The sequence below is a fragment of the Myxine glutinosa genome, chromosome 11, assembly GCF_964187855.1.
Source record: "Myxine glutinosa chromosome 11, kmMyxGlut1.1, whole genome shotgun sequence".
Classification (NCBI taxonomy): Eukaryota; Metazoa; Chordata; class Myxini; order Myxiniformes; family Myxinidae; genus Myxine; species Myxine glutinosa.
The window spans coordinates 113,998,886-114,024,612 of NC_136271.1; the positions used below are offsets into that span (position 1 = coordinate 113,998,886).

The window sequence follows — 25,727 nt, forward strand, 5'->3', positions numbered from 1 at the left end:
CATTATCACGCAGAGCCAAGCCGTGCACCCTGGTCGACAGTATCACTGGAGGAGCTGGAATTGCTCAATGAGAAGCCTGGTGATGGCTTAACGGTTAAGATAGCTGGCTTGAGATCTTAGAGTCCTGAGTTAAATCCCGTCGTGCCATTGAAATAACAAGGTGGGTTCATTCAGCCTGTCATCCTTCTGAGATTGGTAAAATGAGTACCAGCTTACTGGTAAAAGGGGGAAAATTGCATCAGCGGCACAGCCGCACCTCCAGAAATAATGGATCCAAGCAAGTAGCCACAGGCTGCATACGAACCACCACACAATGAGCATCGCTGGGAGACAGGACAGACCAATGGGGAGACAGCCCTCCAGTTGGTTCGAACTACATGGAACAAGAATCCAAGGACCAAAATAACACTTGCCAGTGCAGTTTGATGCCGGTCGGTCCCTAAACTCAGCCTCTCGCCGGAACAATACAAGGCAGGAGAATCCAAGAGCTCAGGACTTTTTGCCCACGACTGGGGAAAGTGAAGTCAAGGATGAACCTGTGAGGCTGAATCTCCGAGAACGAACGGGTTGGTGACGTGGTGCAGTGGAGAACTGACGGGCTGTGGCGTTTCCCAGGATACACTGGCCAAACACATTCACTTTCTGTCTGTGGCGTTCATTACATCTAATTTGTTCACTTTGAACGCACAAGTACTCAACCATACGCCATCATTCCTTTATGGGAATGGTTTACTGACTCGCATATCACAATTTCTTCTAACACCTTAAAGCAGCTCTCCCTACAATGCGCACCACATCCTATATCCTTCTCTTCTTCCTCACCCTCCCCTTATTCACGTTGGGCCCAACCACCATTGGGACCTGCCAATACACCATCTTCCTCTCTCACTATCATTCTTAACTGCTTTTCCCCAGAATGATGAGGCGCCTGCCGTGTGTAGAATCATGAGACATTGACTGGCCAAGAGGGCTTACAAGTTAGGGGTAAGAGCTTTCTCGTGTGACACTGCTTGCTTGTAAGGTAGTGCCTTTGCCAATTCCTTGATAAACTGCTCGATCGTCTCTCCATTGATGAGACCATAATTTGTACGAGTAAAAGAGAGTTCTGCCCGACGTTTCGTTGTGGTCCGAGATTAGCAAGCATCCTATTTACAGTATCGCTCAGCCGTTTTGATTGACAGCAGTGGGGCATTGAGAGCATAGTACCCCATCTGGGGGGTTTAATTCGCCAGAAAGGTAAAACTGAGTTAGACGATGGACCCTGCCTGAATTAATCCTCTTAGTCTGCGCTTGTGGTTGCTTAGCAACACTTCGCGCCAGGAGTTATCTGCGGCCCGTCGGCTCCAGAAGTCATCAGCCAGGAGGTGGGTCCAAGAAGTCCTATCGCAACCCCCACCAAACCCATAACATAATGTATGTATGCTCTATGTCTCTGTTCTATGTCAGAATGTATGTATGCTCTAGGTCTCGCATATACCCATTGATTGCACAGCTGGTCTAACGCCACAACCACAATTGTAATTTTAAACACAATTGTAATTTTTTTTTTGTATACAGAATCGAGGCTCGTGTAAGAGCCAACACATTAAACATGAAAACATGCACAGACACATAAAACATACAAGGAAGGGAGCAGGAGACAAGAGGGGGAGAGAGAGAGGGGAGCACACAAGCACAACAGTAGAGAACAGGGACGTCGGTAGATATGTGGAAGGGAGAGGGCTGGGGGGGAGGGGAGAGGTACACGGTATAAAGAAAATGACCACCACTATGAATTACAGGAAAGAAGTTGGAGATTGAAAGAGGGGGATTTGGGGTGTTTTAACAGGGGTAGATCAAGGTTTTGGGTGGGGAAAGATAATAGATGGTCGTGAACAGCTGTTTTAAAGATCTGGAGGGAGGAGTGGGATTGAAGAGTGTGGGAGTTTGGTCCAGAGGTGGGAGAAAAGATGAATGAAGGTGAGCAGAGAGTCTTGATTTTGGCAGTTTCACCAGAAGAGAATTGCTGGCAGATCTTGTGCGTCCTGCAGGAATATTTGGGGGACAGAGCAGGGGGAGCTAGGCCAGAGAGGAGTCGGTAGAAGATAGAAATACCACCAACCTGCCTGCGGTGAGCGAGTGAAAGGCCCTCAGATTCAGCTTCATCGTGGGAGATTACAGTGATTCGGAAAGCTTTGGTTTCTACAGTGTGATGCCGAGCTAGGTGTGAGGCAGGAGCACCAGCCCAGAGGGGAGAGCAGTACTCCATCAAGCTGCGGATGAAAGCTTTGTACGTGGTGAGGCACTCAGAGGTGCCAAGGAAGGACTTCGAACGACGGAGGATGCCCAGACGGCGACTGGCTTTGGAGGCCAGCTTGGAAATGTGGTTTTCCCAGGAAAGATCATGGCAGATAGTGAGTCCCAAAAGCTTGAGTGACAGAACTTCTTTAAGGATGGTTGAGAAAGTAGATGGGAGGGTTTTCCAGACGGTCTTTTCCGAGAGACACTGTGAGAGTGTGAGATTTGTCAGGATTGAAAGACATGTTCCACTTGTTTGACCAGTCTATGATTTTGTCGAGGTCTGCAGAGAGTGAAGAGGCTGCTGCCTGCCGAACTGAGGGGTGAGATATGGAGCGGCAAAGAGTCGAGTCATCAGCAAAGAGATAGAGAGGATTTTCCAGAGCATCAGAGATCATTGATGAAGAACAGAAATAGCACTGGTCCCAGAACACTGCCTTGAGGATCTCCAGCCCGGACAGGAAGGGGAGTAATTTGAGAATAAAATAAAAATAAACCAATCAGAATTATTACCAAATCGGAATAAACCAAAAGCCGATTTACGTCGAGTCTATTTGCGTCATTTTGATTGAATGCCGTTAACACATTATGGGGCAATAGTCAATTTAAGTCATGCGAGTCCAAAATAACATCGTTCAAAAATTAAGTACAGTACTGTTGTGCTTCTTGCGAAAAATTTCAATACAGTGGTGTGCGGTCTGCCAGTGCAACAGCAATGTCGCCCGCTGGTGGAGAACAGACAACATGGCAAGTGTTCAGTGGATGCAGTCGCTTTACCTCCCAGTCTCACATGTTTCACCCTGTGGTGAAGTGTACCACGTATGTCCATGATGTACTCGACCCTCGTTAGTGGGGCTTTGGCCATTATTAGTAACATGTAAAAGGGGTTTGAGATAACCCCCCCCCCCCCCCCCCCGTTAGTGTGGCAGGGTAAGTGAAGGTTAAGTTAAGTTGGTGTGACCAAATTTCTTTTCCTGGCAACGCATCCCTCTCCTCATAGCACAATGCACTGTATATGGGAATAATCATATTCGAATAACGTCACAATTTTTAGGAACACATGCACAACGTAAATCGGCTACTTTCTCGATATAACCACGACATATATATGCACAAGCATTATGCATATTGTTACTTCATGTGGGCACAACACAGGTTATTTTTTTATTTTTCGGGAATAGCCGAGGCAGCGGGGCGGGGTACTCTGCCAGTTACAGGAACTCTTCACCACATCTCATCCACAGGTATTTCTTGCATTTCCGCGAGTCGAATTTGCATTCAGAAACAATTATGGTCAACCGCTTTGAAATTTCTCCCACCACCCCATCCCCTGCAATTTCCCATATTTTTCTCCTTTCGAAAGAAATGGTGACACCGACGGTGCCGATACCACTCCGTCCCCTCGATAACCGCATGGAAGTAACAATAATACCAGTGGTAAATGCACAAAGATGAACTACAGTTTTTGCAGTTGTAAAATTAAGAGCTGCGACGAAGATGTCAGTTTGTCTTTGTTCCAAATAAAGCAATTACTGGGACAACAAACAATGCAGTATTTCAAGTAACACTTGTATTACAACCTTTTTGTCCAAATCCAAAGCAAGGTATGCTGCAAGGACCTCAAATTCGAGATAATTACGGTTTTTAAATATTTCATGTACTCATTCTGTATCAAAATGCATGGTCGTGGTGGTTTAAGCTTGGCTTCCAAACTGCTTGGAGTAGCATGGGCAACAGTTTCACAAAAATGAACAGCTTCGGATCCTCAATTCAAACCACACACACAAACACACATATATCTTAGACTTAGAGCCCTCCCGCTAAACATATCCCTGGACTATCGTGTATATGCATTGTGCACATACAGCTGTGAAGACTCCAGACATATTTTTGTCCCTAAACAAAAACACTGAGAAAAATTTTAAAAAAACAATAGAGCAAAGCTTTTTACACGCAATTATCAATGTGTAAAAGTGGTTGCAAATGACCATGCCAGCCTCAAGCAAAATGTCTAGACATGAGCTGTCTGCTGCCAATTTCGTAACAAAAATAACCCTCCATCCTGATCTCCACAAGTCTAGACAATATTCTTCTATAGAAAACTACAAAACCTTGGTCACCAAAGTTCACCTCTGCTCATTTTGAGGTTACCTTAACCTTAAACCCACCCCCGAACCATCATTATTTGTTCGACAAGACATTCATCATTATGAGCTGATCGCAAGACCAGCTGCCAAAAAAAATTCCAAGCCATTTACCCATTTCTTCCACACACAAAAATAAAAAATGTCCACAATCCATCCGGACTGGTTGCAGTAGTAACAAAACAGCACATGACGCAGAGCCTTGCCGGGGTATATAGATTACAGTAGATCTGAGCACCAGTGCAGACTCACGGATAGCAGTTACTACAGCGTTTCATATTCCATTGGGAAAGTGCGACGTCAACAAATCACGCAGTAAATTCCCACATCCATAAATTGTGAAAAATACATTGGAAATGGTTCGTATGTAGAAAAGTTAACCGGTCTCATCATTTTTATTCATTTGCATGACTACGAGCAGGATAACTGGCACGGTGATGCAGACAGACACACACACACACACACACACACACACACAACCTTTTATGAGCAGTGGAGATGAGAAAAGTATGCCCCTCAACACACAGACACACACACACAGACAGAGACACACACACACACACACACACACACACACACACACACACACACACACACACACACACACACACACAACCTTTTATGAGCAGTGGAGATGAGAAAAGTATGGCCCTCAACACACAGACACACACACACAGACAGAGACACACACACAGACAGACAGACAGACACACACACACACACACACACACACACACACACACACACACACACACACACACACACACACACACACACACACACACACCTCTTCCCATCCCTTTGGAAACACGTGAGCAGGTGTACAACGCAAACAGGTGAACGCAGTCACCATTGTGCAGCCAATGAAGCAGTTCCTCATTCCCCTTGGTAACCGTTCAAACTGCAAACTTCCTTCAGGGTCAAGTCTGAAAGATGAAAATCTCCAACAGCAAAAATCTTGCAATTTAAGAGCACAAACAAAAAATGAAACTGCCTTTTTTTTTCTTCCCCGCCCCCCACCCGCCCCCCTTTTTATCAACACATCAAAGGTGAAACAACTTGTACGAGGATTTGTTTACACGATCAAATGCTAGCAGGTCACCACAAATGATACTCAAAATAGATGAATACGTTTAAACGTCCCAATGAACAGCAAGACAGGTAACTGGACACAATCTTGTTTATTGGGTCTCTCTGCCTTGCGTGCCCGCGTAATGCAGGGCAGCCAGGCAGGCAATACGCTCAGAGGGAGAAACAAAGAATAAGGGAAATTGCGGGAAAGGGGGGGCGGGGGTGGTGTGAGCAATACGGTGAGCAGAAGGGGTCGTTCCCATCTGCCAACATCATAGGTATCCTGCTCCGTTTGCACCCTGGGCAACCTACAATAAACACTCGACTCGCTCTTTCCTTCCTGGATGCAGAACAACAAGCCTTGGCTCCGAATCTCGGGGAGAGGGACACAGTCTTTACAATGAACCCAGCCAAAGGTACGGCAAAGTGACTTGTACTGCCACAAGTTTTGTACAAATGTTTTACATAATGCTATAAAAAAGCAAGACCCATAAGAAATGAAAAATCCCAAACCTTCATACTGTAAACAGCAGCTGAGGAGGGTGGGGAAGGGGAGGGATATATCCTAAATTGAGGACTTGTGGGCTGGGACAGGAAGGTCACCATGTCAGAGAAATGGAGCTCAGGGCCGTTAGGCTGGGAAAAGCAATGCCTGGCTCGGGAAGGTCCATTTAGACAAAGGCAAAGTCGAGGTTGAAATGCTTGTACTGGGACAGACGGGGGGAGGTAAAAGTGTGCCTGGGATGGGAACACCACACTTGGCCATGTTTGTCATCGAACGCCAAGCTTGGGAAAGAGAAGGGACGGCTCGTCCAGGCCAGACCCCGTTGCCCAGTGCATGGGAGAGTGTGAGGCCAGCCAAGCATGCCTACCCCGGGGAGGAGAACCGTTTTTCTCAGGGCTGGGAGCCGGCAGCAGCTGCCACGGGGGCAGCTACAGGTGTCCCGGGTGGTGGGAGCATGGGCTGAGATGATGTCAGACTGCCACGTGGCGAGTTCATCCCTGCCACAACGGTAAAAAGAAAGCAATTAGATTGCAGACCTTCACCAGGACTTGTTTTTATGGGGTGTTTGTATGGTATATATTGTGTTGGTGCAGTGTGCAGACGATGCATTTATGATGGTTGTTTATGTTGGTGTGACGGACAGACCGTTTCGGTTTTTTTGTATACATTCACTTTCCCAAAGTATGTATTTTATAGACGTATAAAATAGACTTGTATTTTATAGATACACGTATTTTATTGATGTAGGACGTATTGCTGTAGTACGTGCTTTATAAACGTGATCGGTTGAAAAAAAGATTACGTGCAATACTGGCTGAGCCACCACCAGGTGGAGCTTGTGGCCGACTTTAGCACATTATGTGTCGACAAGGCAAACCCAAATACAAATACAATACTTCCCCCTCCTCTGGTGAGGGTAAATATGTTCTCCATTTGCTCCATTTGCCAATTTGTGATACAAGTAATACTACAACCCTCCCACACCCTTCTCATTAAAGAATCAGCAATAATTGGTGGGCGTTTTTAAAGGTCGTCGATGGAGGCCATCTCTAAAATTTGGCTTCAATCGAGTAAATTTATCCCCAAAAAAAAAAAAAAAAAAAAAAAAAAAACCCTCGATTTAAATTTTTTTTCAATCAACCCCGACAACATTGTATGCACATCGTTGACCAAAATGTATTAAATTGTCCTTTGATGGCAAAGTCAAATTTTAGGCTCAGTACGCACGACAATATAGCAAAGTCTCCGTAATCTCCCAAAATACGGGCAAAGATGGAAGATGATCAAGAGCAACAGAATGTAGGTTATATAGAGGGGTGTGCTTTACATTAAAGGAAATACAATCACAGAAATGCATTATGGAAACGACATAGTATTCATAGAATACTTAGTACTTACCCCACGTAGTCAACTTGGTGTGAGCCAACTCTGGTTTTTTAAAGGGTTTTTTCATTTGAACCAATATGGCTGTCAGACCACGAGACCAATGACATCATAAATTCACATTCTCTAATATAATTGTTGTATAGCTAACGCTCAATCAATTTCAAACTGATCAGATAAAGTGTTGTACTTGTCGAATTATGATGTCATATAAGGCACCAATGACGTCATCATTACCAACACTTATTCCCCATGCAGAGTTCTTTACAATGAGTCACGTTTAAATTTTTCCCATGGAGCAGTTTCGGAGACAGAGGTGCAACGGTTTTTTGTTTTTTCAAAGATGGTGCCTGTACCACATGACCTATGACATCATAATCATTAAACAATTCTAAAGGAAGAGGCACTCGCTCCTATGGTGAAAATTTCGACCAAGCAACAGTTGTAGAGAATTTTTTTTCATACTGATCGGATCAAGCGTTGTACTTGTCAAATTACGATATCATAAAGAAGGCACTGATGCCATAATCATCAACACTTATTCTCCATGGGGAGTACTTGACAATGCACCAAGCTTAAATTTTTTCCATGGAGCGGGTTCGGAGATAGAGGTGCAACGTTTTTCCAAGATGGCCATGTCCATACCACATGACCTATGACATCATAATTACGACAAATTGTACAGGCGGACGCCCTCCGATGGTGAAATTTTTGTGTCAATCGGACCAACGGTGCCCGAGAATATGCATCTATCTATAATTCCAGCAATCTCTGTGTGTATGTTTGTATGTTTGTATGTTTGTATGTTTGTATGTTTGTATGTATGTTTGTCTGTGACCGCTGTTTCTCGACAACTACCGGTCCGATATACTTGAAACTTGCCAGGTATATTGCTGGGGACCCGAGGATGTGCCTTTTCAAGGTTTGAAATTAATCGGACAAGCAGTTACCGAGCTATGTCCAAAAAACGATTCAACCAATCAGAGAGCAGCGAGCTATCACGTGTGCCGAACGTGGCGAACAGACTCTGCCTCGGACGGCACATTTGAGAGCGTATTCATTTATTTCACGTTTGCAAACTATGTTGGCGCTATGTTGGCGTTAAACTATGTTTTAAAACTAATAAAAACTAATTTGCGATTCATCGTAACTGCGATATACGACCTTCCGGAGCTCCCGTGAGAGCGTGCGCCATTACGGATAGTAATTCAATTAAAAACATAAAAACATTGTCCCAATTCAGTCAGAGCGAAGGGCGTTGTTTTAAGCGAAGAGCGTTTTATTTTTCCCCTTAAAATCAGTCGCCGGACGGTGAAAGCTTTTTTTTGGGGGCAGCTACGTACGGCCAATCACAGGACACGTTGTTGTGTCGACGTGCCGTGTTGTTTTCCCTCGCGGTTTGGAATGTTTTTCCTTTTCATTTCTTTTCTCTTCCTTACGGAAGTACGGGCATTTCCTTAAATTTGCGATTCTTTCGCTTTCCTGCGCGTTTGGGCACGCTATGGCGATTTCTTTACCAAACTCCGAAGCCGTTCGCTTTGGACCAAACCATTTCATGTAAATAGAGGGGGGGGGGGATATAATTTTAGATATAGATATAGTACGGGCATGCCCTAGTTTTTAAAATGCAGACATGCACATACGACATGCGTAGGGACACACCCAATCGCTGAACCCCGCTTTTCGCTTCGCAAGCGCAGGGTAATAAAGTACGGCATTTCAGATCATGAGTTTTTGGCCCTACGCGATTGGGTCATTAATGAGGTTCAGGATAAGCAGAAAAAAGAGGGACCAAAAAATAGTTATAAGTTACGTACACAATGTCAGACGTCACAACACACAAACACAACACACAAAGACCCTCCCATGCCGAAAAACCAAGACACATATTAATCACTTTTTCCATCTGTAATCGGCACTCAAATGATGAATCATGAATCACTCAATTTTGAAAAATATATTGCACGAGAAACAGCCATCGTGACAAAATGGACAAATTGGCGCACAGCACGACTTTGATCATGTGGGTCAGGTGTGCTTCAATCGGTGATATTATGGAATCCATCTTTAGATATCATGTATACCAATTGATCAATGTTGAGTCACATGGTTGGTGTTGGTAGTAACCTGGGACTGTGCTGGGAGATGAATTGGAGAAAAGACTGCTCATGGAACCTTTCCTGCCATGCTCCTTCACCACAGGATCTGAGGTAGACGGCCATAATCAGCAACCATCACAGTGTGTGCACACTATTCAAGCTCAACCACCATAAACCTGTACTCAGAGAGAAAACTGCAAGCAAAATACACTAACAGGGCAAAAGTTATGGAACAGTATTTTATAGACAATGCAAAACAAGCCTTGGTGTGCGGCCATTTAATGTCTTGTAGGACCTCGTCATGCCCCAATCACAACTTAAACATCTATTTGCTACCAGTGTTTGTAACACTTAAGAGTGCCGGTCACGAGGAGGGATACCTGACAGCATGCTCTGTCCAAACAATAGCACACTATACATTATTCCATTAATCCAAAATGTAACTTGTGTGATGTGCATGAGTAATGCGGACTGGAACACCGACCACTCCCTTTGACGTTTCATTGCCTCTTGGACAATCCAAGCATCAAATTGATCAAAACAATACTCTACCTTCACTTTGATGTACAGAAATTTTTTTAAAATTAAGAATGTTCTAATAATTTCTGTCTAAAAACTTAACTCTGATCAATTATCAGTGAATCAACATTTCAAACAATACTGACATTTCATCATCAAACTGGGACATTTTGAAAAACGTGGTTCTGGTTGCTGCAAAATCGTGTTGGTGTGAATAAATGGCGAAATCATGACCGGTTTGATGAAAAAGATTCGGAAATTCAAAACTTGTTAGAAAAACGCCTTTGTAAAAAACAAAACAAAAAAAAAACAAACTTGTTTTGAACAAAACACGGTGCATCAAATAACTTACGCGTGCAACAAGAACAGCAACACATAATTTGCGTGTGGCACCAAAAAAAACAAAATCTTCGGCACGACACTCATTGTGCAAAAACAATCTGTGGCAGCAAAACAAAGCAATATTGAAATCCAACAACTAGCTGATTCTGGCAATTGCCACAAATTTGTCTGAGCAATAAAAAATATTGTTGGTCCAATTTTTAAAAAATCAAGCTCTTCTCGCCTCGCTCAAAATAATGACGTTTTAACAGACGAGTCTCAAATGTTTTATCACTGGCATGAGCATTTCTCCAATCTTATCAAAGCTAATGATAATTTCTCAATTAGCGTTTTGGATTCAATCTCTCAACATCCTGTTCGAGAAAGTCTCGACACTGCCCCATTAATCTCTGAAATTAATGGTGCAATCAAGCAAATGAAAAACAAGAGCTATGGCCCCGATTCTATCCCAATGGGATGTTGGAAAATTGCCCACTTCCACACCTTTCTGTTTCATCATTTCTCTGCTTTTTGGGTTCATGAGTTTTTAACCAAGGGATTTCAAGAATGCAAATGTTATAAGGATTTTTAAAAAGGTGACCAGTCAAATCCATGCAACTACTGTATTGTGGAATTCATCTTCTATCGGCCACTGCAAAAAAGATTTTGCCAAAATTATGCAAAGTAGTCTTGTTTCTTTCAGGGAAAGAATTTTAAGGGAGTCGCAGTATGATTTTTGCAAGAATCGTTCGACTATTGACGCGATTTTCTCTCAATGTCAAATTCAGGAAATATATTGAGAGCAAAATCTTCCTCTCTTTGCTGCTTTTATTCATTTTACCAAGGCTTTTGATAGTCTATATCAATGTTTATGGTGGGAAATTTTGGGTCGACTTGGTTGTCCGGGCAATCTAATTTCGCCGATTCGTAGTCTGCATGATGATATGAATAGTCACATCAAAATGAGCAATAAGCTGTCAGCCCCATTCGCGATTGAGATGAGTGTGAGGCGGGGCTTGTTCACATCGCTCGCAGCACCAACATTGTTCACATTTCTCCTTGTGGCTTTTTTGAACACTTCCTTGGGAAGGATGTTCCGAGTGGAATTGCATTCATGTGCGAATTGATGGTGGTATTTACCTCCACCACCGAGAGTGGATGGAGGTTATTTTTACGTATTACCTCCCCAAACCCTGGTTACGGTGCACCTCAGAGTCTCGAGAGGGAACGCGGCAGAAAGATTTGTTATTTTTAGTGTTCTAATAAACCATGGTAAAACCACACCAATACAATTGTAGAACAAACAGGTAATTGTATTAAGAACCCTCACATACACAATACACAACAACATGCATTTTAAAGGCCATTTTCCCTGCTAGAGCGGGGGTTAGCCTTGCGGTCCCCATGACAATCTTCTCCATTTTGCCCTATTTTCTGCATCTCTCCTTGTTAACCACCTTGCCCGCATTTCTTCTTCCACCATCTTTAGCCAAGTCTTTCTCGGTCTTCCCCATCTTCTACTTCCTTCTACATTCATTTCCATCACTCTTCTCAACCAGTCACTTTCATCCTTCCTCAACACATGACCAAACCATCTCAACCTGTTCCTCTTCACAGCATCAATCACAGGCTCTATTCCCATCATCTTTCGCAATTCATCATTTGTCTTCCTCTCTCTCAACGATACTCCGCACATCCGTCGAACCATTCACATTTCCACCCTTTCCAACCTTCGTTGCTGCTCTACGTTCATTACCCATGTCTCGCTTCCATAAATCATAACACTTCTCACACATGCAGCATACACCTTTCCCTTCAGCTTCAACTTATGTCCTCACATACACAATAATAACATTATTAAAGAAAGTACAATGAAAATGTCACTTGCATCAAGTGAACAACACATATGATGGTACCATCATTCCCCAATGCTCTCAAAGCAATAAACTCACGACACGCCAAACGTGAGTGGAATGTAACATTCCCCAAAGTCCGTGCACAGATCCCCACGCTGGTTGAAGCCGTGCAGAACGACGAGAACGAGGAGTTACGAGGTGAGAGGTCAATATGGGAATTGAGCCGATGGGTAAACAAATGGCAATCAACACGATGAGGTTGATATGGAAATCCCAACGACAAAACAAGATGCACTAAGTGGACAGTCTCTTCGAGGACAAAATGGCGCATCAGCCTGTAATGGAGGCGCTCGGTTTTTCTCCAACAATAACTCACGCTTGGTAATAAAACCGGAGACGCAGATTTAATTGCAATTGCAATATAGGACGATGTCGTGGGCAATCCCTTTCATGGGAAGCCTCAACTCATTCGCGACCATCGCAGCCTCGAAAAAGTCAGCTCGCAGCCTCGATGCGATTCACGGCTGCATCTCTCTCATGGCCGTCTCTTCCTCCTCCCTTCTCTTCCGCTTTGTTTTCCGTGCCTTCCTTTTTCCTTCACAAACACTTCTTTTCACGTTTTACTAAAGTCGTCTCCATTTCACACAACAATATTACCTGAAACTAAAAATCCTTCAAGTATATAAGAGCAACAAAGGTGGAAGTGACGGATCCGTAACAGTTGTGCTTTCACTCGTCTGTCTTTGAACTGGGATATCTCAAAGTTGTGTATTGATTCGGCTGAAATTTGGTGGAGAAGTTAGGTATGTGACAAGGAAGAATTTATTAAATTTTGGTGAAGATTCAAATCCTGTTCCTATAATTTTTAAGTGATTCTTCACCATTGAGTGATCTTGCTAAAATCGATATATAGCACGATATCTCAAAAAGCTATGGGTGGATTCAGACCAAACTTTGGCTAAGCAATCAATCCATCTAAAACAAATTTTACATCAACCAATAGTTCCTTAAAAATTTCAAAATTCCCACTCCTTTGCCATTGATGGCGCTGCGTTGAATTTGGTGAACAACCTTGTCTATCTTGGTAGCAATATTTAAAATACCCTCAGCAATGATCGTGAAATTAGTTATCGCATCTCGGCCGCAAGCTTCAGCAAACTGCGGAATCATGTGTGGCACTCCGCTGGCATTAATTTGCATACAAACTTAGCTGTGTATTGTGCCATAGGTTTATCTACTCTTATCTAAAGACGTGAAACTTTCCCCCTGTATGCCAACCACATTAAATGGATCAATGCAGCAACATCACTTGCGTTAAAATTCTTAAAATAAATTGGTCTGACTTTGTATCTTAGAGATGTTGGGTGCATTTCGAACTTCAAACCCATGTTCGTGCATCTGGCCTTAGCAAAGCTGCGTTACGACAACCGACTGCCAAAAATCAATTTTCTATTCTGAAATTGCTGCTGGCCATCGTAATAGTGGTGATGAATATCTACGCTACAAAGACCATCTCAAATGACTTTGAAAAAGATGTGAAGTTAGCATTTCCACATGGGAGCAATCCTGTCGCTGCGGTAACAATTGGAAAGAGTTGTGTGAAAATGGCATTGCGAAAATGATCGACAAGCAAAATTATATTCACGATTAACAGTCTTAATATTGTCATTTTGTCATGTCCATGGCCAATGAACACCGGCCTCAGACGGATAGCCGATCGGTTAACTCCAAGGCAGCAGTTCAACACTTGGCGGAATCTTTTTTGGTACACACTGGACAGGAAGGAACTGAGGTCTTGCCTGTACGAGCACACAGGGTCTAATCTGAAACCGACAGAACAAAGAAACGCGACACAAGAATAAAATGCACAATAAATGAATTTAATGAAAATAAATGCGGTACGATAAAAATGAAATGCGAGGTAAAAACTATAACTCCTACGGTGAGGATCCTCCATCAGACACAATTACACAACAATGGAATGATAAAAGAAAACAACTGCCCGTCCATGGTACACTGAATCTTGTGGTGAGGCAGTTGCCCTGAAACAACTTGCCTTTGCCTCTTGGAAGGCTAATCCAACTGAAGGCAATCTCAGTTCCTTCCACCAAGCTCGGAACAAGTGTGTGTCTACCCTCAGGAGAGCCAGGAAGCACTATCTCTCCTCACTCAAGAATGAACTCTCAAACCTGTCTCCTTCCTCCAAATCCTGGTGGCGTCTGGTCAAATCCGTTTCTGGTGTTTGTTCCCCCTCCATCCCCTCCCTTACCTCAAATGGCCACACAGTTGACATCGCACGTGACAAAGCCGAATGCCTCAACTCTGTGTTTGCCTCAAAATCCTTAGTCCCAAACCCTTCTCTCTCTGTTCCCACCTTTCCCAGTCGAACCCAACTGCTCCTGAACTCTGTGTCCTTCTCTCCTGACAAGGTGGAGGAGTTTTTGTCAAACCTCGACTCTGATTCTGCAACTGGACCAGACGGCATCAGCCCACGGGTCCTAAAATCCTGCTCTGCCGCTCTATTTCACCCTCTCTCTGTTCTTTTCACCCTATCTTTTGCTCAAGGTCATCTGCCAGCATCCTGGAAATCAGCTAACATTACCGCTTTACACAAAAAAGGTGCAAAAACAGATCCTTGCAACTACAGACCAATCAGCCTGCTCCCAATTATCAGCAAAGTCATGGAATCCATCATTGCTTCGGATATGAAATCTTTCCTCTTCTCCAATGGCTTGATCTCTGATCATCAATTTGGTTTCAGACCAGGTCACTCTACTCTGGACATGCTGCTTCTGCTGTCTCAACAATGGATGGAGGTCCTCAATGCCAAACAGGAAATCAGAGCCGTCTCCCTTGACATATCACGTGCCTTCGATACGGTCTGGCACCCAACTCTGCTCACCAAACTCTCCTCCTATGGTATCCATGGAAATCTCCATGCATGGCTTGCGGACTTCCTCTCTGGTCGTAGTCAACGTGTGGCCCTGAATGGATTTCTCTCATCTCCCCTTCCTGTTCAGGCTGGAGTTCCCCAAGGCAGTGTGCTGGGCCCTGTGCTTTTTCTGGTCTTTATCAATGATCTCTCCGACTCTCTGGAAAATCCTCTCTATCTCTTTGCTGATGACTCCACTCTCTGCCGCTCCATTCCTCTTCCCTCAGATCGGCAGTCTGCAGCCTCCTCACTCTCTGAAGACCTGGACAAAATCACAGACTGGTCAAACAAGTGGAACATGTCTTTCAATCCTGACAAATCTCACTCTCTTACTATGTCTCTCCAAAAAGATCGACTGGACAACCCTCCCATCTACTTTCTCAACAATCCTCTCCAAGAAGTTCTGTCGCTCAAGCTTTTTGGTCTCACTATCTGCCATGATCTTTCTTGGGAAAACCACATTTCCAAGCTGGCCTCCAAAGCCAGTCGCCGACTGGGCATCCTCCGTCGTGCGAAGTCCTTCCTCGGCACACCTGAGCTCCTCACCACATACAAGGCTTTCATCCGCAGCTCAATGGAATACTGTTCTCCCCTAAGGGCTGGTGCTCCTGCCTCACACCTGGCTCGGCTTCACGCTGTTGAATCCAAAGCTTTCAAAATCATTGGAATCTCCCGCGATGAAGCTATCTCTGAGGGCCTTTCACTCGCTCACCGCAGGCAGGTAGGTGGTCTTTCTGTCTTCTACCGACTCCTCTCCGGCCTTGCTCCCCCAGCTCTCTCTGTGCTCTGTCCCCCAAATATTCCTACAGGTCGCACAAGATCTGCCAGCAACCCTCTGATGGTTAAACTGCCGAAATCTCGGCTCTCTGCTCACCTTCACTCTTTCATTCCTCTTTTCTCCCGCCTCTGGAACAAACTCCCACACTCCCTTCAATACCACTCTTCCCTCCAGGTCTTTAAAACAGCTGTTCACCACCATCTCTTATCTTCCCCCATCCAAAACCTTGATCTTTTCTACCCCCACTAATTCACCCCAGATCTACCTTGTTTGAAATTCCAACTTCTTTCCTGGAAGTCCTGGCAGTGTCCATATGTTTATACCTCTCCCCCCGCCCCCCCCCCTTCACATGCCTCCCCCCAAAGCCCTCTCCCTCCCACAGATCTCTCGATGTCTCCATGTCTCTCGGTCCCTGCTCTCAAATGTTGTGTTTGTGTCCTTCCCCCTCTCTCCCCATCTTGTCTACCGCTCCCGATGTTATTTGTTTTATGTGTCTGTTTGTCTTTCTGTGTGATTAATGTTCGCTCTTTCACGAGCCTCGATCTTGTATACAAAAAAAAAAAAAAAAAAAAAAAAAAAAAAAAAACTTCGTTCGTCGGCCAGGACTCAGCTCCGGCCTCAAAAAGGGCTGTGGGATGCCTGGTGGCCGTGGAACGGGTCCCACAATTCGGCCAATGGCCCGATCGTCGGCGGGAGTAAGATGGCGCCGAATCGCTCTTCCGTCAAGTCCCACTCCGTTTGAACCGCCACAAGCCCCACGAAGCGTCGCTTTCTGGCTCCTCTTCGACGGCTGCGACAATCTCTTCCTTGATAGTGCCAACAGTTCACAAAGGCTCCAAAATCACTCCACAGCGTGCCCGGGCACGAAAACGCAGCCGTTCCCTCACGCGACGAATAACTAAGAGAGCGAGCAAGGGGAGATGTCGTCGTCTTCTCTCTCAAACATTCGACCTCTGAAATCACCCCTGACCAATCGCCGAGCTTCGTCAACACCACTCCATGTCCCCTGGACCAATCTCGACTCTCGGGGTGTGGTCTCTCGTTACGAGTTGTCGGGGCAGAGTGTAGTCTCTATTGGCAATGTCAGTTGTTGTGGTTTAAGGGACCAAGTGAATGTAAAACCGGAAGGGAAAATCACAGGAAGCAATTACACACGGGAATTAATCTTAAGCCCTGTCTTGTTAACACAAAAACCACGCCCCTTATGGCGACATGCAAACACTTAACCTGACAGGTTCCCTACTTATTACATCTGGGTTCTTCTTCACGTCTAAGGTCCAAGCTAAAACCTATACATTCCTATCTCCATTATGGTATTTCTTCCCTACCCCCACAAATGTAACAATATGAATCGCCCTTTCAACCCAAATCAATGATCGGTGACTTATTCTGTTTAACCCCTTCTACTATTTGGAATTATTTTTTGTAACTCAATGATTTCACGAATTGGCCTTATCCTGTCATAGGACAGCTAATGATGATAATCTTTGCGCCATGAGAGCTACTCAATCGTGATTTGGTTCACTTTTTTGCAATCCTGCAGGGGCACAATGCATGTCTCGATTGAGCTACCTGCAAAATAATAAATGAAATGGAAAAATTGTTTTTACAAGTTTGAGGTGGGATTGACGATATTATTTTATTTTATTCAGTCTATCATTCAGTTTTATCAAGCCTGTAACTGGCATCCCAGAATCCCGCAGATCCTCCATCACACTTCAACAATGTGCTCCAAGGCATGGCATTCCACCAATCCCATTTCAACATTTTTAGGCCCAGAATACACCCTATTTTTGCACCGTGTCTGTGTCCTTTTCTCTTGCGTGGTATTCCAAATCGCACTGATGCTTGCCTTGCACCCCGATATCTCATTATTAAAGGTTTTATGTCATGACAGAGTTTAGTATCTTGCCCAAAAATGTCGGCATTCTCTTCCCTGAAGGGAATTCTCAATGGTTTGTTAAGTTAGTTTGGCCTGTAGTCTTCACTTCATAACATTCCCCATGGTGAATTTGAGGATTACACGGGTCTTCATTACCATGATGGGGGTTCTACTCTAACAGCAAATAAACATTCCTCACTGAACTCCATACATTTTATTCGTCTTGGACATGGCGTGATGAAAGAAAGCAACAAAATCCATTCCAAGGCCATGTACAGAAGGTATCTGTTCAAATCAGACCAAACATCTGGGCAATTCTCAGCTGGAAAGCAGCGACTTGTCATTTCACCATTGGTAGTATAGTGCGGTAGAAGATACTATAGAAAAAGAGGGTTTTTTAATTGAGTTTCATATTCATTCATTTGAAGCGCATTGCATTTTACCTTTGCAAACTCGCACAAAACCTCAAATATATTTTATAAACATACGGGTTTGCCTTTTTGAAAAGATCAGGAGCTTATTGCTGTGTAACCACCTTTAGTGGTATTTAAGAGGAGGCTGTGTGGACGTCGTATTTAAGAAAAAGTGATTTGTACATTGCTGCATCTACAGACAATGGATGTTTGAGCTGTGTTGTCTTACAGAAGTATGCATGTTCCATGGCCTCACGGGGAGGGAGTCTGGTCTGGTGATCATAACGCAACAGCTTGTCCAGAAAGTCCAATGCCTCCGGGCTCACCAAATGTTGATTCTCACTGTGTACAAAGCGCTCCCAGCGCTTCCGTGAATGCCTGCGATGAAACACATGTACCTTATCACCACATAATAAACAAAATCACAACTTTGGACTCTCCCAGATTCCAGAAAAAAGGGGGAAAAAACACGAGTCAAAAAATAAATAAATAAATAAACTTTCATCTGATATGCAAGTCAACTGAAGTATCAACAGCAACAACAAACCAATGACAAATGCAGCAAATTTGCGCAATAATATGAAAAGCATTTCTAGCTGAACCAAGTGAGGATACAGAAACATTATTGCACGAGGACAAGCAAAACAAATTCAAGCCAAAGAGAAACGCTTCCTGAAAAAAAAAAGATAATAGATAAAAAGGCATGAACCACCTTTAGAGGCCATTTTTCCCCGCAGAGCAGGGTTTGGCCTTTTTGGGGCACCCTGGTCCCCTTTTTGAAGCAATGTTTTATGGCCGGATGCCCTTCCTGCCGCCAACCCTGTTAGTCCCCTCTTGCGACACACAGGGAATTACCAGTGACCTGGTACTCAATTTGCCGACCTCGGAAGGATGACAGGCTGAGTCAACCCCCCTGGTGTTAATTCAGCGATAAACCGGGATTCAAACCCAGGATCCTAGGATCCCAAGCCAGCACCCTAACCGCTAAGCTAACACCAGGCTAAGCCAATAGATAAAAAGGCATGACACCTTGAAAAAGCATTTAAATATTTTTCGGTTGTTTCACTAGTGGTTTCACTAGTAGATGTCCACTAGTAGATGTCCACTAGTAGATGTCCACTAGTAGATGGGAAGGTTGTCCAGTCGGTCTTTTCAGAGAGACGTCGTAAGAGTGTGAGATTTGTCAGGATTGAAAGACATGTTCCACTTGTTTGCCCAGTCTGTGATTTTGTCCAGGTCTGCAGAGAGTGAGGAGGCTGCAGACTGCCGATCTGAGGGAAGAGGAATGGAGCGACAGAGAGTAGAGTCATCAGCAAAGAGATAGAGAGAATTTTCAAGAGAGGCAGAGAGATCATTGATGAAGACCAGAAAAAGCACAGGGCCCAGAACACTGCCTTGGGGAACTCCAGCCTGAACAGGAAGAGGAGATGAGAGAAACCCATTCAGGGCCACACGTTGACTACGACTAGAGAGGACGTCCGCCAGCCATGCGTGGAGATTTCCATGGATACCAAAGGAGGAGAGTTTGGTGAGCAGAGCGGGGTGCTAGACCGTATCGAAGGCACGTGATATGTCGAGGGAGACAGCTCTAATTTCCTGTTTGGCATTGAGGACCTCCATCCATTGTTGAGACAGCAGAAGCAGCATGTCCAGAGTAGAGTGACCTGGTCTGAAACCAAATTGATGATCAGAGATCAAGCTAATGGAGAAGAGGAAAGATTTCATATCCGAAGCAATGATGGATTCCTTGACTTTGCTGATAATTGGGAGAAGGCTGATTTGTCTGTAGTTGCTAGGATCTGTTTTTGCACCTTTTTGTGTGAAGCGGTGATGTTGGTTGATTTCCAAGCAGATGACAGTTGACCTCCTTGATGCAATTAGATGAGAAAGTAAGCAAAAATGGAAAATTCAAGATGGCCGCCATAGCTCAAAATTGCTACTAACAGGGGTCGCACTTAACTTAATTTTGTAGACTTAGAAGATGCAGTAGTTTTAGATGCTGCTTAATTTGTATTACTCAAATGAAGTTGAGTTCAGATTCCCATGTCCCACAGCAGGTAGGCTCATGAATGATTTGGCTGTCTTGACTGAGGGTCTTGGTGCTACATGGGCACAGTAGTGTTGATTTGGATCTGGTCGTGATTGAGTACCTTGGTTAGGTAGGATGAGTAAGAGTTTATGAAGGTACAATTGGAGTACTTGAGCTTTTTTTTCAAATTGGACTTTTGATTTTGGTAATGGTACCAAAACAAAATGGCTGACTCCTTTCAAAAGGTACCACTTGATACTTAACATTCACAAGCAAGCGCTAGTAGACAAGGCAACTGCCTTAATGTCCATCTGAAGGACGCCGGCCGTACTCACTGTTGCAGCACCAGGGAGACGCTTTATCGTGATGCTGGGAAACGAACCCAGATGACAGCTCAAAGCCACGTGCCCGAACTGAGCTATCCTGGTTAAATGAATGCTTGCTCCCTGAAGTAAAGAGACTAAAGTAGAAAAATGTACAGCAGATGTGAGAGAAATTTTTGTTTTTGTTAGGGTGTAAAGTGCAGCAGGCCATTGCTGAAGAGCTGTACTGCACCCAGGTGACCCTCAATTTCTTTGACCGCCTGGCTGCTGTTGGTGTCACCCGTGACAATGGCCGACTGGTCAAACGGCTTGATGAACCTTGTGGGGATTTTCTGATTTCAGACAGACTACGAGAGGTGATGCAACATGAGCGGCCATCGATTTATATATTATATATATATATATACATATACAAAAATTGCATATATTAAAATATTATATCTTCTCCCCCCCCACCCCCCCTTCCCTCCTTTCATTTCCTCTCCCATATATAATCCTTCCCTTCCTTATCCTTGCTTCCATCTTTTTCAAAATACCTTTCATTTTCACCCCACTTCTCCCACATTACTGTCCCGACCCTTCACTTATTTTAACTTCAAAAAAGAAAATTCAAAAATGGTTCACTCGCCTTGTTAGATTTGTCCTTTTTGTCCAACTTTTCCCAATGAGGAACCTCTTCAAAGTCTTAACCATTTTTATTCTCCTTCCCTGTCTCAAGACTCCACACTATCCACAAAATCACAACTCAGTCATTTCAGTCCTTCACTTATCCATGAGCATCAAACAATGCATGAAAATCTTTCAAAAGATGAAGATAAAATTAGGATCTGCAATTGTGTGTTGGTGATGCTGAATATTATTACGATGACGCTGACGATTATGACGTTTTCTTCCTGCAGATGCTTTTGATGCCCGATTCTGAGCTCGCGGAAACCTACAGTGAAAGGGAGAAGAAAGAGTTCCTCTACGTGCTTTTCCGCCACCTGTGCCTTGGTGGTGTTGTGTGTCAATTTGAAGATGTCATTGATCCTTACTTTGATATTACCAAGGATATTTACAAAGAACTCATTGGGTCAGCACTTTCAAATATTATACATAAGCTCCCATACAGAACTCATGCTTACGTCTTTTCCCCAGATGTAGTCAAGGTTACAAATGAGAAATTTCAGAAAGCTTATTTTTTACTGATAGTAAAAAGAACATGTGCTGTAATTTGTTTTAATTTGAGAAACAATGATCTTACACGGGCAGCTGAGTATGGAAGTGAAATGAAAATGGACGGTATGGGAGTTCTGGTCATCATTAATCTGGTTTGTCAAAAGTTGCTCTGAGTATCACCGTGGGTGATGTTGTGATGGATCACAATTGTAGTCAGCATGGTGTCGAGGAGGGTGAGGAGGCTTGAAGTGACAAGTTGTCACCTGTATTATTTGGGGATTTTCAGATAATTGCAGAATGGAGAAAATATTTCACTGTATTTTATTCCTTACAGTGTTGTGAAGGATTCAGATACCAAGTCAATACGGATTACATCTGCTGTATATCGAATTACTGCTTACGTAAGTATCGAATGAAAGCAACACATTCTTGATAAGCACTATAATCACGAAAAGGATGTCCTTAGAACTACGGTATACAAAACCTAACAAATCTATAATAATAATAATAAACATACACAACATGACCAAAAGTATGCGGACACCTCTTATAATTAGTGGATTCGGCTGTTTCAGCCACACCTATTCCTGACAGGTATATATGATCAAGCACACAGCCATGCAATCTCCATAGACAAACAATGTCAGTTGAATGGGCCGGACTGACGATCTCAGTGACTTTCAACGTGGCACCGTCATTGGATGCCACCTTTCCAACAAGTCAGTTTGTAAAATTTCTGCCCTGTCAAATGTTAAGTGCTGTTATTGTGAAGTGGAAACGTCTAGGAGCAACAACAGCTCAGCTGCGAAGTGATGGGCCACACAAGATCACAGAAAGGGACTGCCGAGTGCTGAAGCGTGGAGCGCGTTGAAATTGTCTGCCTTCAGTTGCAACACTCACTACCGAGTTCCAAACTGCCTCTGGAAGCACCGCCAGCACAAAAACTGTTCGTCGGCAGCTTCATGAAATGGGTTTCCATGGCCGAGCAGCCGCACACAAGCCTAAGATCACCATGGGCAATGCAAGCGTCGGCTGGAGTGGTGTAAAGCTCACTGCCATTGGACTCTGGAGCAGTGGAAACGCGTTCTCTGGAGTGATGAATCACAATTCACCATCTGGCAGTCTAACGGATGAATCTGGGTTTGTCGGATGTCAGGAGAACGCAACTGCCTGAATGCATAGTGCCAACTGTAAAGTTTGTTAGAGGAGGAATAATGGGCTGGGGCTGTTTTTCGTGGTTCCGGCTTGGCCACTTAGTTCCAGTGAAGGGAAATCTTCACGCTGCAGGATACAATGACGTTCTAGACAATTGTGTGCTTCCAACTTTGTGGCAACAGTTTGGGGAAGGCTCTTTCCTGTTTCAGCATGACAATGCCCCCTTGCACAAAGCGAGGTCCATACAGAAATGGTTTGTTGAGATCGGTGTGGAAGAACTTGATTGGCCTGCACAGAGCCCTGACCACAACCCCATCAAACACCTTTGGGATGAATTGGAATGCCGACAGCGAGCCGGGCCTAATCGCCCAACATCAGTGCCCGACCTCACTAATGCTCTTGTGGCAGAATGGAAGCAAATCCCAACAGCAATGTTCCAACAACTAGTGGAAAGCCTTCCCAGAAGAGTGGAGGCTGTTATAGCAGCAAAGAGGGGAGGGCGAGGGGGGCGGGGGGGGACCAACTCCATATTAATGCCCATGATTTTGAAATGAGATGTTCGATGTTCGGGTGTCCACATACTTTTGGTCATGTAGTGTACGTGCAATACCCCTGGGTGCTCAGCTGGTAGAATAAACAGTATACTACACTGACTAAAGGTATTTTAAATCAATTTCAATGGTTGCTAGAAGGCAGGGCAGCAGGTAGAATCATACTAACATAATCATAAGACTTTAAACAAACAAACAAAAGATACCTATGTTTGTGGGGCAGGTTCACCTGTCCTCCACCTTACCCCCCTCCCCCATAGTCTACCTTAGATCCCGATTTTTAAAAAATTATTTTAACAAACTTTGGTACATCATGGGTAATGAAGGTTGTGGTCGAGTTTCATCGAAAAGGAAAGGAAATACCTATTTTGGGGGGGCAACCCCCTCCCACATACACCCCCAAAGGGGAGGACTTTTCTTTTTAACGTCGTGAGCAAACTTTAGTCAAAATATAATAATTTTATTTGTGCCAAGTTTGGTCACAATCCCATCAGCGGTTTCGGAGAAGATGTTGCAAGTGTTTACGGACTGGACGGACGGACGAGGTGCCATCGCATAAGCTCATCTGAACTTAGTTCCAGGTGAGCTAAAAATTGAGACTCATGGTGGTGCAATTGCTGAAACCTCGTTGCATTTACTATTGCGGGTTCGATTCCCGTAGCTGCTCAGAACCCTGGTCCGCAGAGGAGATGGGCACCACTGGGTCTATTTCCCCTTTCGAAACACCATTATGGATTTCCAACAACTTTTATATGCTTATGACCTCCACTATCTCTAACACCGTTGTAATCATTCCATGTGATGAAATCTTTTTGCAGGACAAACATGGAAGTTGCTATCCATCTCCACGTGAGCATGAACAAAACTTTGCTTACCTCATACTTGATCCAAGCAAACATCAAGCAACTGTACTCTACCATTGTTACGGGACTAAAACCGGTTGGTAATATGTTACCTTGGGTTGGCGGTGAGAATATTTGAGTTAACGCTAACAATATTGCCAACAGATTGAAGTTACCGGGTGTTAAAGCCAAAACAAATGATAGAGTTGAAACTATCTACAAACCCGAGTTCTTCACCCGGTTAAAACCATTGAAGAAGTTCCACAATTGTTACATTTTCCCATTCCGAAGGGACAAAAGAGACTATTATAATTGGTCTGTATGTCAGATCTACTGTGATCTATATGACCTAGGGAGGCTCTGAATTATTAAATCTATAACTCTTCTTCTTTCTTGTTTCACTCCAAACTCGATTAAAATTTGCACTTGCTAAAAAACATTTTCTGCTACTTAATTGTATTTTTGTTTTATGTCAGAAAATATATATTTAATGATGAAATTTGGTTTGTTATACTGCACTTCACTTCTGTATCTGCTCGATTCATGTTCATTAAACTGTTTCCACTTCTGGCCATGATTCATATTATTCTCAGAAATGAAAATTTGAATGCTGTCCGAAAGCAGTGAACGTCTTCTGAGAAGATGAAAACACCTATGGTGGTGATATGTGACAAATTGGCAGGGTGTGCTGATCAAGCTTACACACCGTCAATCCGATGTAGGCCGGCGCACGCAATGATGTCTCGCCCTTCATTCAGAGCACCAGGGTGACGGTTTATAGTTGGCTCGAGGTTCAAATCCATGCTGGACATTTGAGACGAGTGTGCATATCTCCAGGCTATGTCGATAGCCCTTGAAACAATTAATTACCTGTGACTTTACTTGTTTAAAACGTCTCAATCATGCTGCTCACACCCTTTGTAAATGGTGCTCACGCAGTTGTACACGACACATATTCTCACGTGGTTGCAACTTCAGTATGTTCATGATGATACTGTTCACCACAGTTTTTTTTGTTTGTTTTTTAATACAAAATCGAGGCTCGTGTAAGAGCTAACATTAATCACCAAAAAAAAAAATAACCGGACATATAAAACATACAATAAAGGGAGCGGGAGACAAGATGGGGAGAGAAAGGGAAGCACACAAGCACAAAAGTAGAGAACAGGGACATCGGGAGATCTGTGGGAGGGAGAGGACTTGGGGGGTGGGAGGCGTGGGAAGGGGGTGGGGAGAGTGGTGGGAGAGGTATAAAACACATGGACACAGCTAGGACTTCCAGGAAAGGAGTCGGAATTTCAGAAAAGTGGATCTGGAGTGAATTAACGGGGGTAGAAAAGATCAAGGTTTTGGATGGGGGAAGATAAGAGATGGTGGTGAACAGCTGTTTTAAAAATCTGGAGGGAGGAGAGGGATTGAAGAGAGTGAGGGAGTTTGTTCCAGAGGTGGGATAAAAGAGGAATGAAAGAGTGAAGGTGAGCAGAGAGCC

General features: G+C 44.0%; 1 protein-coding gene and 1 long non-coding RNA gene across 2 annotated transcripts; one reads left to right on the forward strand and one right to left on the reverse strand.

Annotated features, from left to right (window-relative positions):
• Positions 1-5,583: 5,583 nt before the first annotated feature.
• LOC144894340 (uncharacterized) lies at positions 5,584-18,550 on the reverse strand. Its single transcript, XR_013625035.1, has 3 exons — positions 18,410-18,550; positions 9,508-9,585; positions 5,584-6,494 (listed from the first exon to the last, which is right to left on the reverse strand). It is a non-coding gene; the product is annotated as an uncharacterized LOC144894340 (long non-coding RNA).
• A 1,456-nt stretch (positions 18,551-20,006) lies between these two features.
• LOC144894341 (cilia- and flagella-associated protein 300-like) lies at positions 20,007-24,677 on the forward strand. Its single transcript, XM_078787024.1, has 4 exons — positions 20,007-20,888; positions 21,432-21,604; positions 22,025-22,091; positions 24,215-24,677. Exons 2-4 carry the CDS (start codon positions 21,432-21,434, stop codon positions 24,341-24,343), a joined length of 369 nt encoding a protein of 122 aa, XP_078643150.1. The 5' UTR covers positions 20,007-20,888; the 3' UTR covers positions 24,344-24,677.
• Positions 24,678-25,727: the final 1,050 nt, after the last annotated feature.